This window comes from Protobothrops mucrosquamatus, unplaced genomic scaffold (genome assembly GCF_001527695.2).
Source record: "Protobothrops mucrosquamatus isolate PMUCROS unplaced genomic scaffold, P.Mucros_1.0 scaffold4681, whole genome shotgun sequence".
Classification (NCBI taxonomy): domain Eukaryota; kingdom Metazoa; phylum Chordata; class Lepidosauria; order Squamata; family Viperidae; genus Protobothrops; species Protobothrops mucrosquamatus.
Window position 1 is genome coordinate 13,079 of NW_015390577.1, and position 19,214 is coordinate 32,292.

The 19,214-nt window shown below is 41.5% G+C and overlaps 1 protein-coding gene across 1 annotated transcript in view; it reads left to right on the forward strand.

Moving 5' to 3' along the window:
- The window catches only part of ADRM1 (adhesion regulating molecule 1), a 19,928-nt gene extending 1,772 nt beyond the window's left edge, over window positions 1-18,156 (forward strand). The window contains exons 2-10 of the mRNA XM_015828578.1: window positions 4,948-5,158; window positions 6,999-7,115; window positions 7,430-7,553; window positions 8,594-8,680; window positions 9,886-9,967; window positions 12,666-12,895; window positions 13,344-13,501; window positions 15,695-15,797; window positions 17,338-18,156. Of these exons, the coding sequence (XP_015684064.1) occupies window positions 4,949-5,158; window positions 6,999-7,115; window positions 7,430-7,553; window positions 8,594-8,680; window positions 9,886-9,967; window positions 12,666-12,895; window positions 13,344-13,501; window positions 15,695-15,797; window positions 17,338-17,444 (1,218 nt within the window). The 5' untranslated portion in view covers window position 4,948 and the 3' untranslated portion in view covers window positions 17,445-18,156. The remainder of the gene's footprint in view (window positions 1-4,947; window positions 5,159-6,998; window positions 7,116-7,429; window positions 7,554-8,593; window positions 8,681-9,885; window positions 9,968-12,665; window positions 12,896-13,343; window positions 13,502-15,694; window positions 15,798-17,337) is intronic.
- Window positions 18,157-19,214: the final 1,058 nt, after the last annotated feature.

Genomic DNA, 19,214 nt, shown 5'->3' on the forward strand with positions numbered 1-19,214 from the left:
TATTCCAGCTTGCAGGACTGGCCTAGGGTAATTTTTAGGGGGGTTTTAATTATATTTTAAATTCGACAATTATTTAATATTCTTTTTAATTAATTTTAAATTTGTATTGTTTTGTATGTATTTTAAATAGATTGTCAGCCGCCCTGAGTCCTACGGGAGAAGGGCGGGATATAAATTCAAATATAAATAAATAAATAAATAAATCGTGGTCTCCTACCCAGAAAGAGCTTGGAGCTTAGAACAGTGTTTCTCAACCTTGACCATTTTAAGGCATGTGGACTTCAACTCCCAGAATTCCACAGCCAGCATTGCTGGCTGTGGAATTCTGGGAGTTGAAGTCCACATGCCTTAAAATGATCAAGGTTGAGAAACACTGAGCTAGAACATCCTTGGCTTGCTAACTTTCTGATTGCAGGGAGTTGGCTATTTGGGGGCAATTGAAGAAAAGGGTCTGCAGTGGGGAGATTCATGCTTACTTAGGATGTCAACCAAGCCTACCCTTTTCCATAGGGCCCAAATAATGCCTGGACTCGTCCTCATGGGACTCTCTCCGAACTGGGAATCCTTATTTGTTTGCTTTTGCAGAGTCTTATTCTCCCGAGCCTGCTTCTGTCTGTGGCTTGAGGGAGTATGGAAACTGAGAAGGACACAGTTGCTTTTGCCACCTTGTTGTATCTGAGTTTATTTTAATTACTTCTGTTTTGTAAAGCCCACTACAGGTATCCTCCACTTACAACCACAATTGAGCCCAACATTTCTGTTGCTAGGTATGACATTTAAGTGAGTTTTGCCCCGTTTTACAACCTTTGTGGTCACATTTGTTAAGCGAATCACTGAAGTTGTTAGTAACATGGTTGCTAAGTAAATCTGGCTTCCCCATTGACTTTGCTCAGCAGGTCTCAAAAGGTGATCACATGACCTTGGGACACTGCAACCGTCGTAAATATGAGTCAGTTGCCAAGTGTCTGAATTTGGATCACATGACCGTGGAGATGCTGCAGCGGCCACAAATGAGAAAAATGGTCATAAGTCACTTTTTTTAGAGCTGTTGTAATTTCGAACAGTCATTAAATGAACTGTTATAAATCAAGGATTACCTGTACATGCTGGATCTTTTTCATTCAGTTAAGTCTTTCAAGAAAATAAGAGTAATATGCGTGTAATATTTGTATACTGTGTTCTTGAAATATTTAAAATATGGAATGCTAGTTACTATTTTATAATCTAGTTTATTATATACTAGTTTATTATCCAGCCTGTGTGAATGTATAATATAGAGATATATGTTCAACTCGAGGTGGCAAACATAGTAATACTCTTGTCTTTTATTTTCCCCACAACAGCAAACCCTGTAAGATGGGTTGAGCTGAGTGGCTGACTCTATTGGCTTTCATGACTAAGGCAGGACTGGAACTCACTGTCTCCTGGTTTCTAGGCCAGCTAATTAAAGTTCATGGAATAATTGGTTTAATTGGTTTGCTACAATTTTCCCCAAATTGTAGATGGGGTAGACTTGTATACAGAAAGCCAGTTTCAGCACAGAAAGCTGTGCTGGCTCAGGAATTCTGGGAGTTGAAGTCCACGAGTCATAAAAGAGCCAAGGTTGCCTACCCCTGGCCTAGTGGTTAAAGTACCAGGCTAGAAACCAGGAGATTTAGATTAAATCCTACCTTAGCCATGAAAGCCAGCTGGATGACCTTAGGCCAGTCACCTTCTCTCAACCTAGGATTGTTGTGGGAAAAACAGGAAGGAAGGATCATTAGATATGTTTGCTGCCTTGAGTTATTTGCAAAAATAATAAAGGGATATAAAATACTATAGCAGAGGTGATATTTGAGTTCAGTGTAGCAACATATTGTCCTGCTGTACTGTCATAAAATTAAATATCAAACAGTAATAACTAACGAGAAATAGGCCAAGTACATTGGCTTGGTTGAAACTTAACAGATTTATCACTTCTGTTGGAAAGACATATATACATTAATAGACTCGTTTATATGAGGATTTATGACACATCAGCTGGGACCAAAACCAGAATATGTTATGGAAACATTTATGCATTTTGTTGCAACTGTAGCCTCTCAGGAATTGTAATTTCTGTATTTTAGCCCTAATGCTAAGTTTGCCCCCTTCACTGTTTTGATAAAGTCAGATCCATATGGCATAGATGACCTTGTATTGTAGCCTAACATATAAAATTGCATTTTAATTTTTTCTTACTTATTTTCTAGTTTTCCTTTGCTAGCTAGGTTGCTATTTGGAGAAGACCTTACTAAAATTATTACATTCCACCTAATGCGAGTAATAGAGGAGTGTGTATTTTGAAGGAACAAAAATGAATATTCTTATTTTACCTCTTCAAAATTACAGCCACTGAACAAAGCAGATTTGTAGCACTCAGTTGATTATTAGTAATAGACCAGATGTACCCTTTAAATAGGCCTATTTTGAATAATTGAATATAAAGCTTAAAGAGGAGCAATTGGAAAACTGATATTTGTTTGACAAACTTTATTCTGCTATGTCATCTTCCTCGCCTCTGATAATCTTACCCAAAGATAATTTGATATAAACACCAAAGTGCTGTTGTTGTAAAAAGCGCTTATGTCATGGCCTAAGGCTCCCAAGTGACTTTCTTGGCTTTTAAAGAAGAATGTAGTTGGAAGAGGATAGTGTGAGTAGATATCATTTGAGAACTTGATGTAGCAATAGGATGAAGGCTTAAAAAAATAAGGCATGAAAGCAAGAAGCATATATGCCTGTTCCTTCAGAAGCCTTTGCTTACCCTTTATTTCTTTTGGAGAACTTCAGAACAGCCGTTTATGAATATGATCCAAGAAAGGGAGAAAGGCCCATCTTTTCATGGAGTGAAGAAAAGTGGGAACTTTTTTTGTGCTATTTCTCTACTTGCTGTTGTGCCAAAAGCTTTGTATATTTGGAATATGGATATTTCTACCATAATTGTTCAATTTTACATGCAATTATTCTGTTTTCAACAGTTTTACTCCTTTTTATTTAAGCACCTGACTGATCTTTTCTGGAGTTAAAAGCTAAATGACATTCATACTTTCCAGAAAGAAGGAAATGGCAAATCATAGGTTGCCAAGAAATCGAAATGGATATGTGCATGAATTAACAGAATAACAGGGTTGGAAGGGACTTTTGAGGTCTTCTAGTCCAACCCCCTGCTCAGGCAGGAAACCCTATACCATTTCAGACAAATGGCTGTCCAATCTCTTCTTAAACACTTCCAGTGCTGGAGCACCTACAACTTCTGGAGGCAAGTCGTTCCACTGATTAATTGTTCTGTCAGGAAATTTGTCCTTAATTCTAGGTTGGTTCTCTCAAGTCAAATTCACATTGATTTGAGCTTCTTCGAAGAAATGTGCTTTTGGCAATAACGTTTTTATTTTGCTGGACTCCTTATTGTTGCCAATATTTTATGGAAATATACTTTTTAAAAAAATATTTTAGCTCTGGAAGTAATTCACATACATTTTTTAAAAAAGCAGAAACTTTGGACTTTTGGACTTTTTTTCAAAGATAGGCCTCACTTTTTATGTTAATCGGGTTAGGACACTGATAGCCATTCTTTCAGTGGTTTCAATGCTCTTTTCTAAAATAAAAGCACAGTTCTCAGAAATCTGGTTACGGTAGATTGTTGGCCTTTTGTGCTGTTTCATTTGGCAATTGCCCTGTTTTAATAATGGCATATATCATTCTTTCACGAAATCTGCATCAAACATCTCTGAAATAGCACCTGACTCTGGTGCTCCTTTATCATTCATCTACATTGTTTTTCTGCATTGAAGGATTGGTACTAGAGTTGAAAGTGGCTGGTTACCAGTTATAAAGAGAAAAAAAGAAACCTATTCCTTGGGCATGTAAGACTGTATGAAAATTATGGTACAGGTAGTCCTCAACTTAAAATGATTCATTTAGTGGCCATTCAAAGTTACAATGGCACTGAAAAAAAGCAACATGACCGTTTTTCACACTTAACCACTGCAGCATCCCCGTGGCTATGTGATCAAAATTTGGATGCTTGGCAACTGACTCATATTTATGATGGTTGCACTGTCCCGGGGTCATGTAATCACTTTTTGTGGACCTTCTGACACGCAAACGACGAAGCCAGGTTCACTTAACCGTGTTACTAGCTTAACAATTGTGGCAAGAAAGTTCATAAATTGGGACAAAACTCACTCAACTGTCTTGGTTAGCAATGAAAATTTTGGGTTTCATTTGTGGATTATCTGTAGTGCAGAGGTCTTCAAACTTGGCCCTTTTATGACTTGTGGACTTCAACTCCCAGAATTCCTCAGCCAGGTACGCTGAGTTTGAAGACCGCTGTTCTAGACCAACTTCCTGCTCAGGCAGGAGACCACTCAGCCAGTTTTCATGCCTAGGGAAGACTAGAACTCACAGTTCCATGGTGATTGACCCAAACAAACCCAGTCAGTTTTCATGCCTAAGACGGGACTAGAACTCACAGTTGTCTGGTTTCTAGCCTGGTGCCTTAATCACTAGATCAAATTTGCTCTCTATCCTCTCCAGCAGGGGTCTTCAAACTCGGCCCTTTTATGACTTGTGGGCTTCAACTCCCAGAATTCCTCAGCCTGGCTGAGGAATTCTGGGAGTTGAGGTCCACAAGTCATAAAAGGGCCATGTTTGAAGACCCCTGCTACAGTAATATATCTGCTTCAGCACTTGGGTCTCTGTTCCTTATTCATAGTTTTGCAATAGAGTACTCCAAATTCAGATTAAAATACCATAATTGGTGCGACCCAATTGGGAAATGGTTTAAGAACAGTCACATCATATCGAGGGGGCGTAGATTGGATGCTGTGCAGCTGCCAAAATTGAGTGATCTACATTTACCTCTCTGGAAACTCGATTGCCACGACTGGAAGAGAAGCGTTCACGATGACTCTCATCTCTTTCCAGGATGTCTTCCGGTGCTTTATTCCCAACCTTGGTGCCCGGTTCTCGGGGCTCGTCGAGCAAATACCTGGTAGAGTTCCGTGCCGGAAAGATGTCTCTGAAAGGCAGCACTGTCACTCCTGATAAGCGGAAGGGCCTTGTCTACATTCAGCAAACGGACGACTCCCTCATTCACTTCTGTTGGAAAGACAGGACATCTGGGAACGTGGATGATGTAAGTGGAATGCTCCAGTCACTGGATTGTACTTGCCATAGATTTAGAGCGGGTTTGACCATTGATGGCAAGAAAAAATAGAGGGCTTGTATGCATGTTTGTTTATTATATTTTTTTTGACCCCACCTCTTAAGTTAAATTCAACGCCGCAAACATAAAATAATACTCCTTCCTCTTCCTGTTTTCCCCAACATAACATCATGTGAGGGGAACTGGGTTGGGTTGAGGGGACGTGCCTGGCCCCAAAAACCTACCCAGCTTTTCATGCCTAAGGTGAGACTATTGCTCGCAATCTCCTGGTTTCTAGGCCACCACTAGACCAGGGGTAGGCAACCTTGGCTCTTTTATGACTTGTGGACTTCAACTCCCAGAATTCCTGAGCCAGCCAAGCTGGCTCAGGAATTCTGGGAGTTGAAGTCCACGAGTCATAAAAGAGCTAAGGTTGCCTACCCCTGCCCTAACCTGATGTAGCCTCCTCATCAGTAGACCATCTCTGATGGCTATCACCGGACCCATCACAAGACCCTCACTCGATACACCCACACCTGAAGCCCTTAAAAACTGACACTGACAGCCCCCCTAAACTCTGGGAGTTGAAGTCCACGAGTCATAAAAGAGCCAAGGTTGCCTACAAACTGGCTCTCATTTATAATAACAAATGGAGTTACAAGCTTTGGGGTGACATAGTTTAGCCGCCTCTTCTCTCCTATTTTGCCAGAAAAAGAATAAACATTGAACGTATGAATCTGTGTAAAATTACCTCTTTCTGCACAGAGGCATGCGTTTACTTTTATTTCGCACCCAGCGTCCGCAGCTCCTAGAAAACCATGCTGATAAACGCCTAATTCAAACTTTGTGCAAATTATGTGTTCTGCTTTTCCCCGGGACATCCTGTTTTGTTTTGTTTTTTTTATCTCAGGAAGCACACTGACTCAACTATCCAATGATAGTTTTTCTTTTTTTTTGAAAATGAACCTTCAAGAAAGGGAATTGGTTTGTGGTTTTTCCAGGCATCTTTTTTTTTTTTTTTATAATAAATTTTTATTAATTTTTCAATTAAAAAAAAAAACATAGATCTTTTATCACAATATCAACCGAAGAAAATAACACTAATCAATACATTCACGGACGTGTCCGGTGTCCCCCCCCCCCTGCACCGCCCTCTTCCACTTACCACACCTTCCTCCTCCCAACCTACCACCACTCCTCCTTCCTCCCTCTTTCCTACCTCCCTTCCTCACTCAACCATCCCGTCTTGTGCAGTTGGGGCACCACCGGACACCACCTTAAAAAATCATACATATAAATCTATAATACAAACCTACCCCATTCCCCCCTCCCCCCCCATGACTTCCCAAAGCTAATCTAGGAAATAAACACACAATAATCCAATTCTATTCAAAACTACTCATTATTTTTCCAGGCATCTTTTAATCCCCAAATTTCTGGGCTAGACAATATATGGGAATGGCAGAACACTTGATCTAGAATAGGCAACCTTGGCTCTTTTATGACTCGTGGACTTCAACTCCCAGAATTCCTGAGCCAGCATGGCTCAGCTTGGAAACCTCTCCCTTTCCCCTCAGCATGGCTGGCTCAGGAATTCTGGGAGTTGAAGTCCACGAGTCATAAAAGAGCCAAGGTTGCCTACCCCTGGTCTGGGAGATTGATTTCCAGAAAGAGCTGCATGATTTCCCCCAGATAATTAGAATGGTACCTTCCAGGGAGGAATTGAACATGAAGTTTTCCTTGTCCCTTATGGTAGATTGAGAAAATCAGTTATTGATCAGCACTGATTGATATGTAAATATTTAGGTCCCGTCTTTGTTTTTTTTTTTAGGACCTGATTATATTTCCTGATGACTGTGAATTTAAAAAGGTACCTCAGTGTACTACTGGCCGTGTCTTTGTATTGAAATTCAAGGCTGGATCCAAGAGACTTTTCTTCTGGATGCAGGTTTGTGAGTGCCTCAGTCTCAGTGTCCTGTGTTTCTCTAGGAATTGCAATGTGATGCTGTACAGTGCAACATCAGTACGTCTAGAGAAGATTTTGAGCGATAACCAATCATGAAATTGATAAGAGAAGAGTCAGCCATCCTAACTTTGGATCAAGGTCATATGTACCTTTAGGGGAGGGTCTGTTTTAACCTCAAATGGTCGCTAATTGGCCATAAATTGAGGATCTCTTTTATGGTGAAGCCTAAGATGTTAAGAGTGACTTATCTGTTCTGTTACTTATCTGTTTTTTCTGTCTTTTCTTTTTCTTTCCAGGAACCGAAGACGGAGAAAGATGAAGAGCACTGTCGTAAAGTGAATGAGTACCTCAACAACCCACCCATGCCTGGCGCTCTCGGAGGCAGTGGAAGTGGGGGCCATGAACTTTCAGCCCTTGGAGGTCTGAGCCTCTTCCAGGAAGCTCTTTCTGCCCAAGCTTTTAGTCATTTAGTTCTGGTGCTTTAAGGATTTCTTTTAAACCCAGTTATAAAATCTTTGGTGCTGGCTAAAACTCAAAATCACGTATAAAATGGTAAAAAAAAATGTGCTTTGACAGTAGCAGTAAACCGAGGCAAAATCAAAATCATCTGAGGTATTAGTATCGCCTTATAAAGCCTTAGTAAGACCACACCTGGAATCCTGCGTCCAGTTTTGGTCACCACATTGCAAAAAAGATGTTGAGACTTTGGAAAGAGTGCAAAGAAGAGCAACCAAGATGATTAAAGCCCTGGAGACAAAAACATATGAAGAATGGCTTCAGGAACTGGGTATGGCCAGTCTAGAGAAAAGAAGGACTGTGTGCGTGTGTGTGGGGGGGGGGACATGATAGCAGTCTTCCAATATTTGCCACAAAGAAGAGGGGGTCAACTTATTTTCCAAAGCACCAGAAGGCAAGACAAGAAACAATGGATGTAAACTAATTAAGGAGAGAAGCAACTTGGAATTAAGGAGAAACTTCCTAACAGTGAGGACATTTACCCAGTGGAACAGCTCTCCTTAATTCCAGGTTGCTTCTCTCCTTGATTAGTTTCCATCCATTGTTTCTTCCCTTGCCTTCTGCTGCTTTGGAAAATAAGTTAACCCCCTCCTCTTTGTGACAGCCCCTCAAATATTGGAAGACTGTTATCATTTGTGTCGTGTTCACACACACCCCCACCCCCCCCCAGTCCTTCCTTTCTCTAGACTGGCCACATCCAATTCCTGCAACCGTTTTTCATACGTTTTAGTTTTCAGGCCTTTAATCATCTTAGTTGCTCTTCCCTGCATTTTTACTCTGCACAAGATGGATTGTGGAAAAATGTTCTGAAAGGAAGGTGCTTTTTTGTGTATATCTGTTAAATGTAGCACCAAAGCTTTCCTTCTGTTAAGCAGTTTGCATTGCTTGGCATTTAGTTACGCAGTTATAAACATTGGGTTTTTTCTTTTCTTTTTTCTCTTTAGGTGAGGGTGGCTTGCAAAGCCTTCTGGGAAACATGAGTCATAACCAGCTGATGCAGTTGATTGGACCAACGGGCTTAGGAGGACTTGGTAAATGCTTTCGTGATATTTATGTAAAAGGGTATTTCAATTTTACCTTAGCTTTTAGTTTTAGTAAATAGCTATCATGCCACTGAGGAGACCATAGTTAGATCAAAGTGCCCTGATTTGTGAATATTAGTATGGGATGCAGGAGCATTAGTTTAAACTGTTTTGTTTTCTTCAGTGGTTGGTCATCTAGCAAGACCTTTTGCCAGCCATTGAATTGATGCAAAACTCCTCTTATTGCATGGCTGCAGGCAGAATTGCTCTGTTGCTTCCCGGTATATGAGAGACCTAAGAATGGTGCTTCTAAATATCTGTATGTTAATCAAAACTAATAGAACAAGACAAGGAAGAATGCCTTTACTTTACTCTTTACCCTCCTTTCCTTTCCTTTCGTTCCCTTCCCTTCCCTTCCCTTCCCTTCTCTTACAAAATGTATGCCTTAGTGTGGCATGAGATGCTAATGGGCTGCTCAGTAAGCATGCTTGGATAGTCTGATACTTTGGGGCAGGTGTACCTAGAGATGGTTTAGGAAGGAATAGATCAGTGTTTCTCAACCTTGACAATTTTAAGGCATGTAGACCTCAACTCCCAGAATTCCACAGCCAGCAATGCTGGCTGTGGAATTCTGGGAGTTGAAGTCCACATGCCTTAAAATTGTCAAGGTTGAGAAACACTGGAGTAGATCATTTGGTGTTATAGTCCCTATTGGTTTTTCTCCACTCTTGGCTGGTTGCGGAGGCCTTGACTTGGTGCTCTGACTGTTAAGTAATAAAGTGAGAGGTTCCTTTAATAGAATAATTGATCACATGGCCATTGTGCTTCCTTTTTTATTTACTGCTGTTCAGGGTTCCACGGTAGGGCATAGTTTCCTGAAGGTGGCGACAATTGTGAGCCTTTGCCCCAAAAGCGTTGCAGCTGATCTCCCATCATTTGTGGTTCTGAATGTATGCTCTAGAACTTTTGATCATATTTGATTCAAGACTGGTTTGATACATGAAATTGGAAGACCTGGTGTGCAGCTATTATTTCGGCGATACCTTTTGAGAATCCTCTGACTGATAGAGTTTTATGATGTGGGAATGCACAATTTAGCCTCTCACGAGAGACCTATAAAGTAAATTAGGTTTGCAATAAGAATACGCTTGGTTAAACTTTTTTCTAAGAAATGGCCTCCTTTTTTTTATTCTTATTGTTAATTGTGCCGATAGGTGGACTCGGTGCTCTGACAGGTCCTGGCCTGGCTAGTCTGTTGGGCAGTGGGGGGCCTCCAACTAGCAGCTCTTCTTCAAGGTAAGAAGTTTAAATGTCCTTTTAAATATTAATGTAGGGGTAGAAGTTAATTTCATTATATGTTGTGATGTTTTAAGGCCTCTCAGCCACACAGTGGGACAATTTTATGCCACAAAATCAGCTCTCCTGTACCTGAGCTAAATCAGCCGCATCTGCAATTGTGGTGTCTCACCACAGTTCTAGGTCCTCAGCTTACAACCACAATTGAGCCCAAAATTTCTGTTGCTAAGTAAAATGTTAGTGACTCTTGTCCCATTTTACAACCTTTTTTTATCACAGTTAAATAAATCGCCGCAGTAGTTAATTTAGTAACACTGTTGTTAAGTGAATCTGGCTTCCCCATTGACTTTGCTTGTCATAAGGTCGCAAAAGGGGATCACGTGACCCCCGGGACACTGTGACTATCATAAATATATGCCAGTTGTATGTCTGAATTTTGATCACGTGACCACGGGGATGCCGCAACAGTCACGTGTGAAAAACGGTCATAGGTTCCAGTGCGATCACTGTATGAGCTGTTGTAAGTTGAAGATTACTTACAGTGGCTCTTTCAGCACCAGTTTTGCACTTACAAAACTGAGATGGGAACAGACATTGTCAGTCTTGTCAGGTCTGAGGGTGATCATAACAAATCAGAGGTGCAGTGAGGGGGGGAAAGTATTTGATCCCCTGCTGACTTTGTACGTTTGCCCACTGGTAATCAATTTATAACTTTTTTGAAATGCTTTTTTCTGGATTTTTGTTTGTTTGTTATTCTGTCTCTCACTGTTAAAATAAACCTACCGCTGAAATTATAGACAGATCGTTTCTTTATCAGTGGGCAAACGTACAAAATCAGCAGGGTGATCGAATAATTTTTTCCCTCACTGCATCAGCCTCCTGTGGCACTTTTATACCTCACCCTGTTAGCCTCCCATAAAGAATTATGCTTGTACAAGTGAGATTTACAATTGCAATGGATCCTGCCCATTATGGTCATAAAGAGGGCCATCGCATGACTGATCCAATTTTACGACATTTTCTTGAGGCAGTCGTTAGAAGCAACGGGTGGAAACTGATCAAGGAGAGAAGCAACCTAGAACTGAGGAGAAACTTCCTGACAGTTAGAACAATTAACCAGTGGAACTACCTGCCTCCAGAAGCGGTGAATGTGCCAACACTGGAAGTTTTTAAGAAGAGACTGGACAGCCATTTGTCCGAAATGGTATAGGGTTTCCTGCCTGAGCAGGGGGTTGGACTAGATGACCTCCAAGGTCCCTTCCAACTTTATTATTATTATTATTATTATTATTATTATTATTATTATTATTATTATTATTATTATTATTATTATTATTATTATTAATTCAGCCCTCTCCAATTCAGTCCCTTATGGAAAGCACCTTTTCCCTATTAGTCCTGCAGAGCTCATTCAAGTCTTTATGGCACCCAGTTTGAAAAACCCCAAACTCTAGAACAGTATAGGTAGACCTCAACTTATGACCGGGCTTTCCTTCGGGCTATTTATGACCCAGATTCAAAGTTCCAATAGTCAGGGGCCCTCTGGGGTCACATGACCAAACTTCAATTCTTTAATAATAATAATAATAATATTATTATTATTATTATTATTATTATTATTATTATTAAACAAACTTGTTCACTATGGGGTGTTTTTGCTGAAAACCGGAAGTGAACGTCGTCATGAATTGTGGTCATGTGACTGAGGGATGCTGCAAATGGTCAAAAAATGCAGGCTGTTTGCCAAGTAGCTGAAATGTCATGTGATGGGGGAAACTGTGGAACTGGGTTGTAAGTACCTCTTTGGGGGTCGTAATTTCAAACAGCTGCTAAGCAATTGGTCATAAGTCAAGGACTACCTTTATTGGGGAAAAATATTAGTGCTTTGTTACTTATTTCAATAATTCTTGTGTTACCTATATAGACCAGTGTTATTCCTTTATAGCAAATGGGCATTAGAGATGCAGGCATGGAAGTGATCTAACATTTTCCATGGAAAGGGGGTGTACTAAAGGAGAACATTTACAACTTCTTTCCAAGCTGTACCTGGGTATGGGTGTGGAATGATTTGTTTAGCAGGGTGTGCTTTGTAACTAAAGGAAGGCTACTTCTCTACTTCCAGTGTTTTTAAAAGGTGATTTAAAATGGTGGTTGTCATTCTATAGGAACTGAAATTTGTGTCACGTTTCTCCAAAATTGTAAGTTCATGGCTGGAACGTGAAATCATCTGTTGCCCTTTTATAAGTTAAGAGTTTGTATTTTTATTTTTATTTTACAATTCTTTGCGACTTCTGTTTTATCCCAAGTATAAAATATAAAGGGAAATAGAAATAGAAAATTAGGGGAAGGAAAAACAGAGGAGGAAAAAAGAAAATATGGTGCAGAAGGGGAAAAAAGCAAAAAAGCGTTGACTTCTGACTCTTTTTAGCACAGCAGAAGATGACATTGTAGCCTCAACTTTTTACTTTTACACATTAGTATATAACTAGCCATTTCTGTAACAACAAATCTATTTCACTTCTGGGTTTTGTGTGCTTGTGATGAAAAAAAAAAGTTAAGAGTTTGAAACTGAGAAGAAGAGTCATAAGGAATTGTCAAATGAAGAATAGATGGTGGCCTAAATTAGAAGCTCACTTCTTAACCCCCTTCTCTCTAGCTGAGAAATAACAGTTGCAGAATTTTTCCCCAAATCTTTCAGTTCTCGCAGCCAGTCAGCAGCTGTCACACCATCCTCCAGTACCTCCTCCACACGGGTGACGCCCGCTCCTGCTGCTCCTGCAGCTGCCGCAGCCACTACTCCTAGTCCTGCTCCCAGCTCAGGAAATGGGACCAGCACCGCAACAAGCCCTACACAACCTATCCAGCTGAGTGATCTTCAGACCATCTTAGCTACTATGAATGTACCAGCCGGAACAGGAGGACAGCAAGGTAAACAAGGGTTGCAACTTTGATACGTCTCTCTAAACCAGGGGTAGGCAACCTCGGCTCTTTTATGACTCGTGGACTTCAACTCCCAGAATTCCTGAGTCAGCATAGCTGACTCAGGAATTCTGAGAGTTGAAGTCCACGAGTCATAAAAGAGCCGAGGTTGCCTACCCCTGCTCTAAACGGGCATCTTTCCTTGAACTTCCATCCTAACAATTCAGTCTTTATTACCCCCAACCTGGAGTTAGATAAAGTTCTGGACTTCAGATAACGACAGTATGAACCAGTGTTAGGTAGCTGTCGGTTAGAATCGACTAGGATGTGGTAGTAATGATTTTTATACTTATTATTGGGGGTATTCCCAGGTTATTCTTGGAATTTGTGATCCCCTGTAGCATCTTTGCTAATTCCTTGTACCTCAAGAGGCCATCTTAATTGTATCCTTCCACAGTTGACCTGTCCAGTGTGCTTACTCCAGAAATAATGGCACCTATTCTGGCCAACACAGAAGTTCAAGAGCGCTTGCTGCCTTACCTTCCTTCAGGGGAATCTCTGCCGCAAACTGCAGAGGAGATTCAGAACACGCTCACCTCTCCGCAGTTCCATCAGGTAAGCAATTTCATGTCAGTAGAAGATCAGAACTGGATTCCAGGTTGAATAAGAAGGTCTTAAGTTAACTTGTGCAGGTAGTTCTTGACCATAATTGAGCCCAGAGTTAAAACTAGGTCAGTATAGATCAGGGGTGTCAAACTCAATTTCATTGAGGGCCGCATCAGCATTGCGGTTGCCCTTGGGGGGGGCGGGGGTGTGTGATCAGGGTGGGTGTGGCCTACTGGGTGGGCGTGGATGGAGTGGGTGTGGCCTACTGGGTGGGCATGGCCAGCTTTACATCGTTCGCGTCAAGGGTGCCTGTGGGGGCCTGGGCAGGAGTGGGACAGATCTGAGGGTCTCTGGCAGAAGGGGGTGGGACCGGGGCAAGTGTCAAGGCATGGTCCATTTCTTCATTCCTCACAAAGGGTGACACCTCCCCAGCATGCACCCAGGGGGCGGGGGCAACACAGCAGGGGCTGGTTCCTCGCTGTTTCCAGACGGCCTTGTGGAGCTAAAACTGAATGCACTTCAGCATAAATGGCCACCACAAAATTGTACATTGGCTCCCGGCCGGCCAGGGCCAAGGCAGCGGGGGGCGTTCCCTCACTGTTTCCAGGATGGCTTCGCGGGCCACATGAAACCACTTTGCGGGCCGCATCCAGCCCCCGGGCCTTGTGTTTGACATGTCTGATCTAGATGTTAAGTCAAAGCATCATATGTCCGGACCCTCTTTTTGAACATTTTTTTTGGTGGTGGTTAAGCAAATGCCACACTCATGAAGCAAATCCATTTTCCCCAAAAGCCTTTTTTTTTTTTTTTTTTGGCTGGAGATTGGAAGTAAACACTGGAAACTGGCAAAACAAAAAGGGGCAAATCATGTTTATGTAACTGCAGGTGCTGCAAAGGTGAGCCGTTTTGCCAAGTACTGAAAATGCGGTTATGTGACTGCTGAAGGGGCCAGGCGAATGTTGTAACTTTGAACATGAGTCCTAAGTACTGTGTTTCCCTGAAAATAAGACCAGATCTTTTTTCTTTTTTTTTGCCTCCAAAAGAGGCACCAGGTCTTATTTTCGGGGTAGGCCTTACTTCACCTCCGGCACTGACAGCCCCACCCAGTCGGTCCACTTCTTCTGGGGCCGAAGTTCTGCAGCTGCATTCGGGCCTGCATTTTGCAGTCAGGCCTTTCCAGAAGGCCTAACCAGCCGAGTACCGAGCTATAGCGGCTGAACCGAGTTATGGATTCAATCCATAGCTCGATTCTTGGCTGCACAGGCCTTCCAGAAAGCCCGGTGACTGAGAAATGCAGGCCTAGCTGCAGAAGAGGCCTCAGAAGAAGAAGTGGGCTAGCGAGGAGAGGCCTAGCTGCAAGGTAAGTGGGGGGGGGCAGCTCCACACCCCCATCCCCACCCTTGCTTGACTTTTAGGTGTGCGCCTCACCCCAAAACTAGGGCTTATTTTGGGGGTAGGGCTTACATTAGGCCCATCCCCCAAAATCAAGCTAGGCCTTACTTTTGGGGAAACACGTTAGCTCTGGGGAAATCCATTGTAACTTTGAACTGTCACTAAATGACATAAATTTATGAACCAAAGAGGCCTAAAGGGTCAGGTTAGGAAAAGGTTATGTGGAGAATGAGAGACAGTTCATTCAGACATTTACATGTTATTTTAACCAATAGAGCGTTGCTGGTGTTCTATCTGAAGCTTTTGATAGTACCGTTATGTTCTGTTTGGGGGCTGTGTTGCTTACTCATTTCTGATTTACATTGACTTATCCCAGCACTGCTTAGCTATGAGTCCACGGGATTAGCGATAATTCAACTAAGAATTATAGTTGTTACACCACCACCCGTGTTGTGATAGTTTACAACAAAGCTAGTGGCCCTAGCTAATTTCTTTAGCTCTAATTGACACATCAAGAAATTATAGGACAGAGGTTGTGTTTTGAAATTAGAGCATAATATTCTAGGATAGAAAGAAAAGGTAATGAATGAAATATGATTGGATTGTATCATAGGTACAATCCATGAGAAGGATCCCTCATCTACCTTTGTGGTCTGTAGCCAATGGGAACTGGATTTTTTTATTTCTCCTATTTCTCCTATCACTAAATCTTCTTGGAACAGGATCGTCTGAAGATAGAAGCAGCTTAATTTTCTCAGAATCTGGTGCTTTTATAGCCTAAATGAGCTGGTCTTTTTTTTCATTTTGCAGGCGCTGAGCATGTTCAGTGCTGCCTTGGCTTCTGGGCAACTGGGACCCCTGATGAGCCAATTTGGCTTACCAGCTGAGGCCATAGACGCCGCAAATAAAGGGGGTAAGTTCATTTGCTTAGCTAAGTAGGAGCCGCTGAATGACTAATGGAAATCTTTCTAAGGATGAAGTAATACGTTGTGAGATTTGAATTCTGCTCTTATTTTTTTCTGGAAGGCATTTTGGGTCACTCTAATGCAGTGTTTCTCAGCCATGCTAACTTTACAATGTGTGGACTTCAACTTCCAGAATTCCCCAGCTAGCATGCTGGTGGATGGAACTCTGGGCGTTGAAATCCACACATCTTCAAGTTGATACAATTAAGAAACACTGCTATAATGATTTGGTTTAAAAAAAAAAAAAGTGCGCTCATGGTAAGTTCTACAAATAGCATCCCTTGAATGTCAATTGTTTATCCCAGAGGATATCCACAGAGAGACTTCAAGTGGATGATTCTACATAAAGCAGTGCCCAAAGGAGCAAAAAATCAGCTTTGGGGCAGAGTTGGGCATAGATGAAAGCTACTCTCCAAAAATAATGTCTGCCGTGGGGGGTTCACGGCTGTTTGCGCATGTGCAAACAGGGCCGTCAGTGCTGCGCCACTGTGTGGCCTTATTTGCGTGTGTGCGCACCAATTTTGAAACTGCTCTCCTTCCCTCCAGGCCGCGAGCCCGGAAAGGTTGGAGACCTCTGATCTAACCATTGAAGCGCACCATCATTATTTTAAAAATCAGATACCGAACATACCGAACCAGTATATACCTTCAGATTACAGCAGGTCACGATGTGATCTTCAGTTTGATGTGGGATCCCGCAGTCACACTGAGATGCTGTGCCCCATTTATACAGAGACAGTCCTGGCAGACGCGTTGTGAGATGTGAATCCTCTTCAGGATTGTCCATTGCTGATGTGGTAGTTCAAAGCCCAACATCTTTTTTTTGTGTGTGGGGTCATTTATATGTCTTCCTATGTCTGGGCATTCTTAACTGTGCTACAGATGGGTATAGAGAATTAGTTGAATCCTTACTATTGAATTGTTAAGGAGGGTTTCAACCAAGAATATTACCAGAGGGCTACTCCATCTTGAAAACCCCAGTGTTGGATCATCCTGACACTACAAATGTTTAGATGTTCTCCCCCCCACCCCACTCCGAAGGTTTGAAATAGACTGACGAGACTCACATTGGTAGGTAATTTGCCTGGCTATTGTATGTTGTTTTCCCTCATCTTCTGTTTAATATTAAAGTTTTAATTGCATGCTGTCAAGAATGTGTGCTGAGTGGAGGAGAAACTTATAGATCTAAATTAAAAATAAAATCTCTACTACTAAAATATAGTGACATGGAGAGCGTGGTATCCAACTCTTGGAAATGGGGTTTAGAAGAGAAATAAAATTTAGGCCAGCATTATTTATGCAAAGGATTTATGATTTGGACTAGCATTTAAAAACAGAGCTTGCAAATTGCAGCTGGCCTGCTGCAGCTTCCATGCTGTTGCAAGTTGTGTGTTGCAACTATACACTTCAAATGTGCACAAGGCAGCCTGCTGTCTTCCATACTTCTCTCTCGCTGAATTATCCGTGTAATGTGCCTTGTTTCTGCAGATGTGGAGGCGTTTGCAAAAGCCATGCAGAACAACGTCAAATCTGACCAAAAAGAAGGAGAAGCAAAGGAGAAGAAGGACGAAGAGGAAGACATGAGTTTAGATTAGGTTTCTTAATAGTGTCTGAAGGATACTCCTAGATATTAAGTAGAATCCCTAGCTAACTCCGTGTATCAAATCTACAAGTAAAGGATCTCGCTCCCAAAATTCTTTCTGGAAATAAAACTTTTTTCCCCATTTTTTCCCAGACCAGGCAGCTGTTTAGCCTTAAGACACACTTGTCCCTAGGAAGGATTTGATTGGACTAAACGGAATCTTGCATCCAGTAAAACTGTAGCGTTTTAAGTTTGAAGGGTTAGCCTACACCTGTTAGTTTATATACATATATATATATATATATTTATATTTAGCTAATTGTATCTGGGCGTGTCTATATCTGGTGGAATATTTTTGACTTCATGCCTTCATTAAAGATTTGAGGGGCTCCTGAAAGTCTGATCTCCTCCCCTCCCTCCGTGTTGGATAATGTGGGGCTGGGGAAATTGTTTGAGCAGAATTCTGTATTTTCACAGGAACCACAAGTCCCAAGTATTTTTAACTGGCTTAATCTCCATTTGCAAAGAGGCTTGGCTCCATTTGCCAAGGGTGGGCTGGGCATGACACAAGGCGATAAAAGAAGGGTTATTATGGCTTTGAAGTTGACAAATAACTGGCAAAATTATTGTTTTTTTTCGGGAGAGGTTATAGAATTGAACCCTTGCAAGAAATTTAATTGGTTGTAAGCATGTAATTCACATTGTATAAAGAGGGAAGACTACTATCCCCTTTCGTGGTCTCCTATGAATGCGTTCACTCAAATATATTCTCCTGCTGCATTGAAGCCACATTGTACAAATTTTACAAGAAAAGAACAATTTTATTGGAAGTATGTAGCAATGATGTACAGGAATATTGCTTTAATTATTCAGCCCCCCCCCCCAATAAATTGCTGAAAGGAAGTCAGGGTGAGTTAAAATCCACTTTTCAATATGTACCCCAGCATTAAAATAACCAATATATTGATGAGTAATAAAATTATTTTTAGAACTGTCTTACCCAATGTGATGGGATATACACACACACATATATATACACACATAAACATACAAGAATGTGTCTAAGTGCACAAGTGAACCTAGATTGATATTAAGTGAAGTTAGCTGATTGAAAGGGAAGTTGTGATACTGAAACAGAAGAACACAACACAATGGATTAAGAGTGAAGGGTTGTTTTTCTTTTCTGAAAGGAGCTGAGGACATCACCTTAATAAAGTGAAACTGGATTTTCCTTTAATGTCACTGAAAGGCAGGTGCAGCAATAGCATCCAATAGGAAGGGAAGCATCCCTGTTTTTGCCTGGAGTCACAAAATCCACTTAAGTCCTAGATCTAGACTCTCTTGCTATTAAGCAAACCACAGCATGGCTGATCATCACGGACTGGCTAGATTCTCACAACACAACCAGATCCATGTTAATTATATCACACTTGCTGTGCAAACCTAATTATTAAGCAATGTCTAATACATTCCTTGATCAATTTAGGAAAGTTGGCCAAGACAAAAAACACAGCTTTTTCGAATGTAATTTGTATCTGCGGAGGGAAAGGGAACGCACGTGCCTTTGTAGTAGTGTCTTGTGTTCTTTTCCCCTTGCAGCCATTTTTGTCACCACCCCATATAAAAATGTAGACAACAGTCTCTGGGAAATGATTAGAACAACTGCAGATATCAACAGAAGAGAATGTGTGCAGCTCAGGGTTGAACTGTGGAGTCCTTGGTGCTCTCCAAACTTGGTTTGCTTGCAGAAATTGTGTTACTTAACAAAACGTCTCCAAGCAAA